Raw genomic sequence first — 13,050 nt, 5'->3', positions numbered from 1 at the left:
TCCCAATTTGGGACAAATATGATGTCTATTTGAATCCGGCTCAGAAATCAAACCATGGCAGACCTACTTCAGGGCTTCTGATAGCCGTAAAACAAAATGTATCATTTAAATCAGAGAATTGGATATCTCCCAACCCTTTTCTGCAAATGATAAAATTACAAATAGGTACAGTAACATATGCCTTAATAAATACTTATTGGAATCCTGTCGGTATTTCCGACAATACCTTTATGAGAGATGTGGCTAGTTTACATGATTTAGTATGTCTAGATAACACCATATCCTGTGTTATCATAGCAGGGGATTTCAATTTACATTGTCTAGGGAAATCTGTGAACTCTACCAGACTCCGAGCTTGGAATCATTTTGTCAAATCACACAATTTGCATATGTTAAATGGAACATTTAAAGATGATATACCTCCTAAACCAACATGGCATAGAGGTACGGCAACAGAAATCATCGATTACATTTATGGTAATCAGGAGATGATTGCTGACGTCACAAAATTTTCCATCCAATCCACAGACCTAAGTGACCATAATTGTTTAGTAATAAAGTGGCAGGCAAAGGAATTATTGAATAACTCAGGCACACAAGTCTGGCCAATTTTGTAACAGTTAACAATGGTGGCAACAGATTAAGATGGAATGAAACCTCCTTAAAAAGATTCAATCATTTTTATGCTCTAGAGTTAACCAAAATAAACGGAAATCAGCATGACGAAATTGTATATCACAACCTCATGCAACTATTTCAACCTAAAACGAAAAAACAAAAAAGGTCAAAGTTCGGACCTTACATATATGCAATAAAGCATTGGAAACATCAAAAACTGCATTTCGCCTAAAAAATGCTAAGCAATGAAACTTCTGTTTTATAGCAGAGGAATAGAATTAACCAAGATTAAAACAAGGCATAAAAATTGGTAGCGACATTACAAAGCTTCCTTATACCAGAATGATGGTGCAACCATGTTAAGTGCCTTGGCAGGCAAGAACACAGTGCAGATATGGGCTATCATTAATCAATCCAGTACAGGACATCAGATTGAACATCAGTCCAATAATGTTTCAAAATTTGAATGGATTACATATTACACAAATCTTTACAAGTCGCCAGCACCTGAAAATCACACTATCCCAGTGCAAAATGCTAACAAATTCTGCTTAGCTTTTGATAAGGAAGACATCGAGTATTATATAAATAAAGCAAGCCAGTCAAGAGCCCCTGGGCCAGATGGCTTATCTAATTATACATTAAAACAATATCCTAAACTATGGTCAGATATATTATACAATATGTTCTCTAACATCATTCAGACACAGGAAATTCCCAAGTCCTGGACACATTTGATCATCCTCCCGATATATAAAAAGGGAGAATGGATCTAATCCGGCAAATTATAGGCCCATTGCCCTCCTGGATGCCCCGGGAAAGCTTTTTAACCGAATTGTTCGCAGGGATTTAAACGAGTGGGCAACAAATTTAGTGAAGAGAGATCCATTTCAAGCAGGTTTTGTCTCTGGACTGGGAACCTCTCCAAGCATCATGGCACTAAATAGGCTCAGATCTCAATTTGCCACCTGGAATCAACCACTGTATCTTGCATTTGTTGATTTCCGGGTGGCTTTTGATTCTGTCAATCGTGAGCTACTCTATAAAAAAAATGGTTCAGCATGGCTGCCCACTTTCCTTAATATCGATAATCAAACAATTGCATACTAAGACAACATTGCAAGTTCGACTTACAATAGAAGGGTTGTTTTCTGCATTTATTTCCACAGAGCGAGGGCTCAAGCAGGGCTGCATCTTGGCTTCTTTTTTGTTCAATCTTTTCACTCTTGATTTAGGAGAACAGTTAACAAATGTCGTAAATGATGCGCCAAAACGGGGAGGTCAGCATATAGCATGGATGTTATATGCAGATGATCTCATTCTATTATCCCAAACTCCCAGTGGATTACAAAACTTGTTGAATATATTGTCCACATATTCATTCCAAAATAACCTTGTCATTAATTTGGAGAAGACCCAGGTTGTTACATGCTGTCACAATAGGACCACCTTTCATAAGAACTATAGATGGCACTTGCAAAATATAGCATTATTGAATGTGTCTGAATACAAATATCTGGGTTTGATGGTGTATAACGTTTTGTCTGATAAAGAGTATATCACAACATTGAATTTTAAGCTGCAAACTTTAAAATCACAGGCACGCATTTTGGCATTTAAATATGGTCCATTTTCTTGTAAACATATTATGATGTTTTATCAAGCCAAAGTAGTTCTGATCATTCTGTATGGGGCAGAAACCTAGTTAACAATGAAGTGTTACATCTGGGAATTATGTGAAGCTCACTTTTCGAAGTCTGTGCTGAATTTACCAAAGTGCACTCCCCTACCTTTAATTCGATTTGAACTGGGCCTGGTATCACTAACTGCACAATTGCTATGGAAAAAGTGTAATTTATTCCGCAAGTGTTTATTAGGTCTTGAGAACAACAACATCCTTAGCGCTGTTGCATACCATCTTGTCAACTCTCCAGATACGTTCCCATTCAAATGGCGAAGTTATGTATTGGACGCGCTATCGGATGCGTGTATATAGAGCTCCTGTTAGCGAACCCAGATCGCGCGAAATTGAAACTATTCCAGCATGATTAGATCTGCAATAGAGCCAAGTGTTGTACATAGAAAGACTTCAATGAACAATTATTTGGCTCCAAAAAACTTAGGGTAATATCAGACTACTTGCTAAAGTCTCCCTCATCGTATGTCAGACAAAGGTACATGCGATTTAGATTCAATTTATTGCCAAGAGCGGAAATATTGGTGAGAAGGGGATCTCTTCCGAAAGAGTTAAATTATTGTCGTTTTTGCCTTGATAGAAAATCCCAAGAAACATTACAACATTTGATTGTCATTTGCCCCGCATTAACATCAATGAGAAACACTCATTTTCGTGAACTATTATGTTTGTATACTCCCATGACTGAAGATGAAATCTGGTTTGCAATCTTTACTAGTAGGAAACTGGCAATTAGAATTTAGATATTGTACTATCAATGGTTAGTGCTGAGTCTAAGCAGTAACTGGGAAAGCAAATTAAGGAAGGCCATCGGTGGTTGTAAAGCTTGCCTTATCCTCTTGAATCATTTAATTTTAGGCAACTGATACTTAAGGAATTGGGCTGTTTTAAAAGAAATATTGTTTCCTTTTAATTTAATTTATGTTTAACTTGAACCATGTGTCTCATCTTTGTTACATATGAAAAATTGTAACTGTATTTTATGTTTATGTATTGTCTGTCATATTTGAAAGGTTGTTTATCAGCCAAACAAATAAAGGGAAAAAAAAAAAGAATGTGTTCTCACTGGGAAATCCATAACATTCCTCACATCAAGGAACGCTCACCTTGCGGGGGCGTCCTGGAACAATTCTAGGAAACACCCACCCACTTCCACCCAACCACGGTTGGCACTCGAAAGGTGCACCAGCGTGGTTAGGGTGAAGGGGATGGACGTGAAGACACAAGCGTGAAGGCTGCACCCCACTGGCGCCGTAGATCCAGCCCCTAAAAGAGACTTGGTTTGGGTTAGAGGTGTACGTGATCTTTCCGCTCCTCCAACGCGAAGTAGGTCTTACCCAGTGTTGGCCGACTCACAAAATGCCTGGTATAATATGATAGTTCATATAGCGCCTATACACAATGTGTTTCAAAGCGCTTCACGGCAAGGGAGGGAACAAAGGAAAATACAATGACATTCTTACAGGCCACGAACAACAAGAATGTGAAATTAACTATCATACTCATTTCAGAGAGTGCAAGAGCTAAAACACAGATAGGAAGGAAATGGAAACAGACAGGCGACTACCGTACCATGGGTTTCCCCCCCCCCCCCAGTGCCAAGGCCTTTTTTGGTGATTTCAGTATTTCACCATGCAAAGCCTTCTAACATTTTCTCCTGCATTAACCCCTTAAGTGCCAAGGACGAGCTATCTCGTCCTTGGCACTGGGGAGGTAATCCCAAGGATGAGATACCTCGTCCTTGGCACTTAAAGGGTTAACAACATTTCTTGTGGAGCCGGAGATTAACAAGGGGTGCTGGAGGGGTAGGAGAAAGGAGGGAGAGGAACAAAACAAGCGACTATCCTACTAGGCCCGACAACATTTCACATAGTGCTGGTGGGGGGGAGGAGGGATAAGTAAATGGACGGGGGAGGAGACAAACATGTGTTGCTATTATACTAGCTCCAGGGACAATTCTGATAGAGTAAGTGCATAGAAAAGTAAAGGAGGGCAGGGAGAGGAGGAAAAAAACGGAATAAAACAATTATATATATATATATATATATATATATATATATATATAAAAAACACAGGTGCTAACATTGAAGCATTGAAGCTGTATTTCTGTGAGGTTCCAATACATCTGAACTTCAAAATTGCAATGTCCAGCCAGTGGGTCTGCATCACTGTTCTCATCTGAGGCTGTTCCTGGTATGGGAATTGTGGAAGAAATGCAAGCCCTCAAGGCACCAAACCATTAAGTAGCTCCTCCCACATTTGGAATGGCTCTTATTGAAGTACCTTGAACCAGGTATGTCAGTGGTACAACATCCGAGACCTGCTATTTATTTATTCATGGTTTGCTTGTTAGGCGTTTATACAGTAAGAATCTACTGTTTCAAAGCGCCCACAGGGCAGGGAGGGTGGAAGGGTGGGAAGTACAATTACAACATTACCACACAATATTTACGAGCAGAGGGGGAAGAGACGAACCTACTATGCCTTGTGAGAGTTCAGAACGTGCAAGTTCAGAAGGAAAAGGGGGTAACTGCTGGTGAGCCCGAGCCCGTGGGTGAGACGTGGACGAAGTGCTAGAATGTGGACTGCTACACAGCATGGGCCGCGGGAGGTGCAAGTGTGAGACTCCAGAGCGCAGGATGTGCAGATGCAAAGTATTGTGGATAAACAGGAGCTGGGAAGAATTGGTATGGGAGGTCAAGGCCTGAGGATGAAGGGCCAAGGACACCAATTCAGCAACTGAAATTAGCAGAGGAGAGAAGGGGGAAAGGAGGAAAAGAGGGAAGGGTTAAGGAGCTTCCGGAATTTGAGAAGATTCCGGGAGGCTATTCCAAAGGAGGGAGCGACTCCCTGCCCTCTCTCCTTAGCAAAACGCTTGACACACAAGGAGTTGGTGCCAGAGGAGCGGAGTGGTCTAGGGGGAGAATATTTAGAGAGATAAAGTGGAAGGTGGTCCCCGTGCCCAGACAACCCTGTGGATGATGCAGAGGGATTTGAATTTAATCCGTGCAGCAACCGGGAGCCAGTGAAGATTTTTTAGCGCAGGAGCGATACTGGCTGGCTCCCTTCTGCTTTCTTTGCATTCGCCAACAATAAATGCCCAAATGCGTTTTTTTCTCGTGATAACTTGATGGTCCGTATTCCACCAGAAGCGCGTGTGCACAAGTCTCTGTAATGTCAGTACTTGAGCAATATAGCAATGTTCCAAATCTTGTGGGTTTTATGGTGAGATTTTCCTTCAACTGGTCCAGAGGGTTGAAGACACCACACACGTGCTGGTAACTAATGTTCTGAGAGCCTGGTCCCTTGGTGAAGCCGAATGTCGGGTACGTTTTGCTGTTGTCATACAGTGCACATAATTTGCACCTAGTAATCCTCCTTTTTCTTTGCAGGTCCTGAGGCCATGGATGCTCCAGTGATGCAGGACGGTGGTTGCTTCCAGGTAGGTGCCTTGAGCCAGGTAGAGCCGAAGGGCTCAGAGGGCTGGTGCAGCGTTAATGGCAAGAACGCAGAGCAAGTGCTTGTGGATGGGTCAAGGCTTAAATAGCCCTGCCCATCTAAGATGGAGCCCGTGATTTGAGGACTTTTTGCAAGACTTCACTACCATAGCCATCATGATTGCAGAGACAGACCATCTTGGAATGGTGAATCCCTCACCATCCATGCACTAGGATGGTACATCCATTGGTGTGATTTGATGGTGGATTGCAACAGTGGTACCCAGTTGTCATGTGTGGGATATGGTTGTATGCAGAATATGTCTGGGGTTGGGCAGGGCAAATCATGGGTCCCAATCATGACAGGTCCATTCCAGATTCTCACCTGAAGATGGTTGGGAGATTTGCTGCTGCTGAACCTTCTGATTTAGCTATACTGGCTGGATCCTGGTTATTTGTGCTGTGCATCCTGCTTCTCCCTGATGGAATTCCATCTGGGGTTCTCACTTTGCTTCTTGCTGTCCTCCTAAATGACTGGACTGGCCCTCGGGTAACATCCTTCTGGTCAAAGGCCTTAGGAAGATGGTCCCTCCTGGTCTTCTTTGCTTAGAAACCAGAGTGGTTTTCTGCTGATCTATCTCAGCTCGGTCGTGGAATTCCTTTGACACCTCCAGCTATTGCCTCCATTGTGGGACTATTTCCTTCCTTGGTGTACGCTACTGCTACCCTGGTCTGATCTGGGATCTTCGTTGTGTTCCTTCTTGCTCCTGTCGCTGTCTTTGTTGCTGCTGAGTCTTCCGCTTTCTGCATCAACTCTCTTGGCATCTTCTTTAAAAGGGCGTCTTTTTCTGCAAACGTGATTGGTCGTGGGCTCAGGCCACTACTCCAAGCCACCACGAACCAGAACTGAAACTGAAACCCAAACTCTTCGGTGCCCACACAGAATCTAATTCTGAGAAACCAGCCCGGGCTTGTAGATTTTTTGATTCTCAGGGGTTCCTTGGATCCAGGAGTAGTGGGATTTTAAGCCCTCATCCACTACTGCCGATGATCTCTCTGGAGCGAGCCTTGTACACCTCCTGCAACCAGCTCTTCTTGGCCTGTCGGTTCTTGAATCCTGGGCGAAAACGCTTCATTGGTTCCCCTACTGGCTGGTTGCCTTTCCTGCTGCACCTGATGGGTAAAAGGAGAACTTTCCTGACTTCTCCCCATAACCACAGCAGACCTATGGGATTTTTCACATCGAGTCCTATGGGAGGACTTTGGGAAATGCCTTGAACTTCTAAGTGAAGCATGAAAGGTACTTACATAAACAGACATTTTGTTTGGTCCCACATAAAGCCCTAGATTTTTCTTACAACAAAGTTGTAATTTTTGAAGGTCTAAGTGATTTAAATGGTTTTACAGGCAGAGCACTGTGACTGGTTTCACTCTCTATTTTGTTTGGAAAATGTGCTTTAACGTTCTAGCCCTTTTCTTCTTTCATTTCCAAAACTCATAGACCTCATACAGGTTAGGGCCGTCCTATATGCTGTGTGTCTTGGTGTGAAGTGGAATCTAGATCTTTTCTTATTACAGTGTTTTTACTATAAACTTGCTTTATTGATAAATCTCAATGTACTTGACAGTGTCTTTTTAACGTAAAGCAGTAATAAAGTTGTGTGGTGTATTTGATTGTGTACGTGCGTGGGACTAATTGTACTTTGAATGAAGCATGACCGCTCACCTACATTGCGCATTAAAAAATATTTGTCTAACTTGGTGGACCCCCTATTCTTCACTTGGGATAGGTTTTTTCTCACCCCTTACTAGAGGGCCAAGAAAAAAACTATGTGTCAGCAAACAAAAGGTTTCCTGTTGCGCTGCAAAATGTATTATCCAATTACATTTTTAGTGAAGTAGTACTATGTTCCGGCATCTATATTCCTAATGCAATATGTTGAAGATCCCTAATCGCATGTAAATAACTGAAGTAGAAAGTTCCGCTAGCAGCTGCAGAATCCAACAAGTTAAAACTCTTTAGGCATGGTTGTATGTCTGAAAATGTTAGTATTTCTTTAGAGACAACATATAGAATGAGACTTGTAAGAGTCACCTGAGCCTTAACCATGGTGATCGGTCTTGTAGTAGTGAAGGAATCATGTTTATGGGGTTCTCAGAAAATTTAAAATAAGAACAAAAGGGTTATACCCTTGCTATAGAACAATGCTCAAAGGCAAATGTATGATTGGACCAGTTCAGGTATTTGGGCCGGTCCAAAGGTTCAATAAAATAGGTTGGTCTGCTAAGTGACAGGTCCAAATAAGGAGTCAAGGAAATGTACAGGGTGTTCACTGTGTTCAAAAAATTATATACAGAAATTCAAAAGTAGAAATTTATTTGCTCATACAGACTAACATATAATGCATGGATTAAAAAACAATGCTGTGAGATACAACATACATGTGCAAAAGCAACAATATTACAAAATGACATCAAATAACAAAAGAGAAATGTAATATATACAACATGATGAGCATGGAAACCTGTATGTTTAGTATACCGATAGATTTCAACAAATTCATTGTTGTATGACAGTATGCAAATTCATATAGATCTGTGAATGTTTTTGTGAAAAAATCCAAATTTGAAAAGTGGAAACAGGAGGGTCTAAAGAGCTACCCAAACTTCAAAAGAATATCCTCATTCATTGGGGATTTCCTGTTTCTAATATGTATTTCTTCTAATTATGACAATAAATGTTCCAGGGTCATAGGGAAAACTAGATATCTTTTAGGCCAACGTGGTGGAGACTGAAAGTACAGAAACTGGTATGGCTGGGAACCTTCCAAAGCAGCTCTTCCCAGCTCCTATCACGTTTCGGCGGAGGTGCATAAGATTGCATCCGCCTTCATCAGGGCTCTGTAGGGGAGACCCTGCCGGTGCTTTAAATCCCAAGTCCTCGGTTCTGATTCACTAAGAGGCCAAAAACTGAGCAGAGGACCTTCTCCAGCTAGGTCCTGCTGTGAACTGCAGACCCTTGTTGTGGAGGGTGAACTCTACATCATAGGGCTGTCAATCAGGCAATGAATGATCCGATGCTTGACATAGTTGGTGAAGCGTGCGGTGATGATTCTGCCAATCAACCGACTGGGAACTTTAAGCTGAATCCTGCATGGGTCAGGATAACGGGGGTTGGCGGCTTCGGGCTACTGCCCAGGGACGCGGTCTGTGTCTGCCCGATGTCCCCGCCGGTGGCGTCTGCTGCTGTGCGTGAGCTGAATGGCGTGGTGGGCGGAGGGAAAATTCATCAATACAATTTACCACTGGGATAAGGAATGGCACAACGTGAAATAGTGTCCCAAAGCCTCGTATTGAAGGAACTTAATTGGATTAGAGATGAATGCAGGATATCAGGACCAACGAACAAAGTGTTTGATGCCTTTTTCACTGGATCGCTTCTGAAGAATAAAGCTACAACGTTAATCTGGAGGATTACACCGCGTGCTTCAGATAGGGCAAGTAGTCAAGGTAGGAAACTGCACGTCTTTGGTACAGATCAAAATGAGCATAACTCGGCATGCTGTCCTGAGCTTCCACTGTAGAGGGGGAAGCGAAGATTGTGTGATAGAGGCAACGGAAGAGGTGTCATTAATGCAATTACCAATTGCCTGAACGCAGGACACGGGTACAACAGGAAGAGGACAGGCACAGTAGGGAGAGCACGGGCGCAGTGGTGAGAAGGACAGACATACAGCATGTATGGTTAACACTCACCTGGGAGATAACCAGCTTAAAAGAGGACTTGAACTCCTGAACGTCTGAAGTCAAACGGTTCACCAGAAGCCCAGTCTTATGGGAATCAAAGAAAGCCACATCCTGCCTGAGATTAAACACATTTGTGACCAAATTAGGAGAACATCCAAGCACAAAAGGCAACAGCACTCTGCAAAATTGTGTTTTCAAATATTTAATTTAGCATTTCAAAATGTAAAGGGAATTACTATTAAACGCTTCTCTTGTATTCCCTTAGCTCGCCACACCAAGACCTTAAATGTAAGTGAGAGGTATTTTACTTTTCAGAGGGAGAATACACTGTGGAATTCTAAAATCATAAGTACTGCACACAAGCATTCAGAATGGAACAGAAACATTGGCAGGTACCTGTAGGTAAATGGAAAGGTAAGGTAAAAGTGCACATAGGGCTGGCAATATATTGTACAAAAATTGGGAAAGAGGATGAGAAAACTAGGATCTATAGAATTGGCGTGAAAGGAGCTGCAAGGAAGGTGTCAGAGTACCAAGATGAAGGTCAACCTGTATAAATTTACCGTAGCAGAGCTGTAAAGAGTTCGTTCCTCATGCTGGCTGCTATTCTCTCACCAACCCTGGAAAGCAGCATGATATATCCACATGTCAGCAGACCCTGCAAGAAATAAACGAACAATTAATGATTTTTGAAGAGTATTCTTCATTGATACCCAGATTTCTGAGGGCAGAGTGTGTGTGTATAGGCTTCCCAAAGTATGTAAAACAGAAGGGGTGCTTGCACTGCAAAAGGAAATATCAGAAGCCACTGTTAACAGAATATCTAATTTAGAGGTGTCCATATATAAAAGGGCATGCTTTGAAGGGCTTGAATTATAACAACCTTTTATAAACCAAACAGGCAATCTTAAAATGAACCCTGGCCTTGATGAGCAGCCAGTGAAGAGATCTTCTCGAATGCGAGTTATATTAACTTGCTTGCACTAAAAATCAGCTGCACAGGTGCATTTTCGGTTAGCTGCAAATGATCGAATGGCTGAGCTAGAGGGAGCAAAGCATTGCAGTAATCCATCGAGAGATTTTAAGAGAACATACCACAAGGGTTCAATCTATAATCATAATGTGTTCTAGGATTCTTCTTAGTTTATGAAGCTGAAAAAATATTGCACCGTGTACGTGGGAAGACACAAATAGAACAGAATCCCACGAACAGTCTGCATTTTCCACTTCGACTTTCAGACAAAATGTGTCAGGGAATACATTTGGTAGAGATTCTCAATCTGAAGCAGACCGAAGACTTCAGACTCCCTAGAAAGATGACCTTGGTCTTTTCTGTATTAAACTCTGTACTGATCTTAAACCACTTTATCTCCCTCCTGTGAGAAACCTGAGGGTATTCTCACTTCTATTCCCCATGGATCCTCTGAGCCATGGCAAGGGAAAGGCCATTGCTTTTGGATTCTGACCCTGGGGGTGGACAAGCGAGGGAGGATCACCTGGGTGGAGGGTCCTTGGGGACAGGGAGTGGGATGCCCTTGGGCGAGACATGGCATCTCCCTTTCCCTATTGACAACCACCCCAACCCTTCCCCAACCTTTATGGGCTGTTATACTGTTATAAGCCTGTTCCCCTCAACTCTTCCTATATAATAGTTGACAGTACTGAGACGAAGAAGATACAAGAGGAATGAAGATTACCCCCTTTACACCACTTTGGTACTGGGATAAGATGAAGAAGATGCCTGCAAGGAAGTGTGAGGGTCAGGCAGATATGATCAGAGTTCCATACCTGCATCCTGTCAAGGGGCTGCAGGTGTATAAAGGGAGACAGACCCAGTAAGTGAGAGCGTGACGGGGAGAGCGACTGGTGAAGCAACTGGTGGAGCAGCATGAGACCTAAGAGAAAAGGCAGCTGTTGGTGTCCAGGAGAAGGGATCAGGATGTCGGCAAAAGTCCAATCGGATTTGTGGGACCCGATGTAAGCTTGGGAGCATCCAAACAGTAACGTGTGCAGCAGGTGCTGCCAAGGAGCCCGGGATACAGAGGACGCTGACCGCGTCCAAAATCTAGCAGTATAAGTGCCGGTGTGATGCAAGGCGCACATGGCGAGCGATCAAAGCTCGCTACGGTGGCTGGTCCCGCCCTTAGGAGGTGAAAGGAAGTCACAGGAACCACCAGGTGAAAGCCGAGAAGGTAGGAGAGTATCGGAGAGGCGTGTCAGTACCGGAGAGCACTGAAGGACCACAAATGAGTGACGATCCATGCAAATGAATGAAAAAGCGTGTATTGAATACCGAACTAAATGAAAAGTTAACTTTGGGAAATCCAATGCATACTGAAAACCAAACTAAAAGCAAAGTCAACATTTAAAAGACAATGCATATTAAACATTGAACTGAATAGCGCACTTTACATCAAGATAAAACCAGCGCACGTTGAAGATAGAATTAAATCTCTATTTAACATTAAAGCGAAAAGGCATACATTTAATACTGAACTTAATCAAACCAACTACAAGTGAGTTAAAAGTGGACTTTAACTAAAACAGTGAAGGCTGAAGAAAGCTAAACATGAACTTTAAAGAGTGAATTCAGTGTGACAAGGCCACATTTTGGAAAGAGGTGTGTGAGGCATGATGGCAGAGCCACGAGGCGACCATGGAGAAGCCAGAGGAGCACAAGAATACCCCCAAGCCACAAGCCTAATAAAAGTGAACATGTGATAGTGTCTTGGTGCTCAGGAACCAGCACCACATAACCTGTGGGTGTGTGCCAAGGAGCACAAACAAGGGGGGGTTCTGGGAGTTCCTCTACTACCGATCTATATCCCGGGTTAGAGTCTCAACCATAGTCTTCAGCTCCACCATCCTTTTACAGAAGAGACATTTCCACTACATATCAGTCTTTGTCATGGCCAAGGGCAGTCCAGCACGGAAATGCCTGGCAATTCTCTTCTGAACAAGAGTATGAACAGCACCCCAGACACGTGTTTCGGCCTCGTTGGGCCTTGTCGGTGAGGTGGAGCTGTGTCTCTATAAGAACAGTGAGCAAGGGTTAAATCCCTGTGTCTAGAGATGGTTTTTCTCGCTACAACCATACTCTTTCCACACCATCCATCAGCCGGGCAGGAAAATGGCTCAAGCTGATTACTTATCCAGATGGCATGCCCTTCCCGATCGTAAGGGTTTAAGGGGGAGGATTTGTGACAAGGCGGTGGAAAGGAAGGAAAATACGAGCCAGGACAAGACCTCTAGCAAGAAGCCAATCAGACCTTGGGGAATGAGGTCATAATTGAGGGAGGCTACAACCTGGGAGACCTTGGGGGATAAGGTCATAATGGAGGGAGACAGACAATTGGACTAATGGTAATGCTATAGAACAAGAAAGATTCCAAGGATATCATACTGATACAGGTCTCTGGTGTTTGTCTTTTTTGAATTAGAGAGAAGAGTTGGAGGAGGGCCCGGGGCCTGAGGAGGAGGTGGCCTATGAGTGGGCCTATTGACGTCCGGCCATAAGGAAACAGTAGTCCAAATTGCACCCGTTGTACCCTA

At 43.1% G+C, this 13,050-nt stretch overlaps 1 protein-coding gene across 1 annotated transcript in view; it reads right to left on the bottom strand.

Annotated features, from left to right (window-relative positions):
- ABCB8 (ATP binding cassette subfamily B member 8) overlaps positions 1-13,050 on the bottom strand; it is a 1,358,869-nt gene that overhangs the window by 1,184,052 nt on the left and 161,767 nt on the right. Inside the window, exons 4-5 of the mRNA XM_069645969.1 lie at positions 10,062-10,156; positions 9,508-9,613 (exon numbers count right to left, since the gene is read on the bottom strand). Coding sequence (XP_069502070.1) covers positions 9,508-9,613; positions 10,062-10,156 — 201 coding nt within the window. The remainder of the gene's footprint in view (positions 1-9,507; positions 9,614-10,061; positions 10,157-13,050) is intronic.

Source organism: Ambystoma mexicanum, chromosome 2p, assembly GCF_040938575.1.
Source record: "Ambystoma mexicanum isolate Mex_15411 chromosome 2p, UKY_AmexF1_1, whole genome shotgun sequence".
Classification (NCBI taxonomy): domain Eukaryota; kingdom Metazoa; phylum Chordata; class Amphibia; order Caudata; family Ambystomatidae; genus Ambystoma; species Ambystoma mexicanum.
The sequence above is the reverse complement of the archived record's forward strand: the minus strand, read 5'-3'. Positions and strand labels throughout refer to the sequence as shown.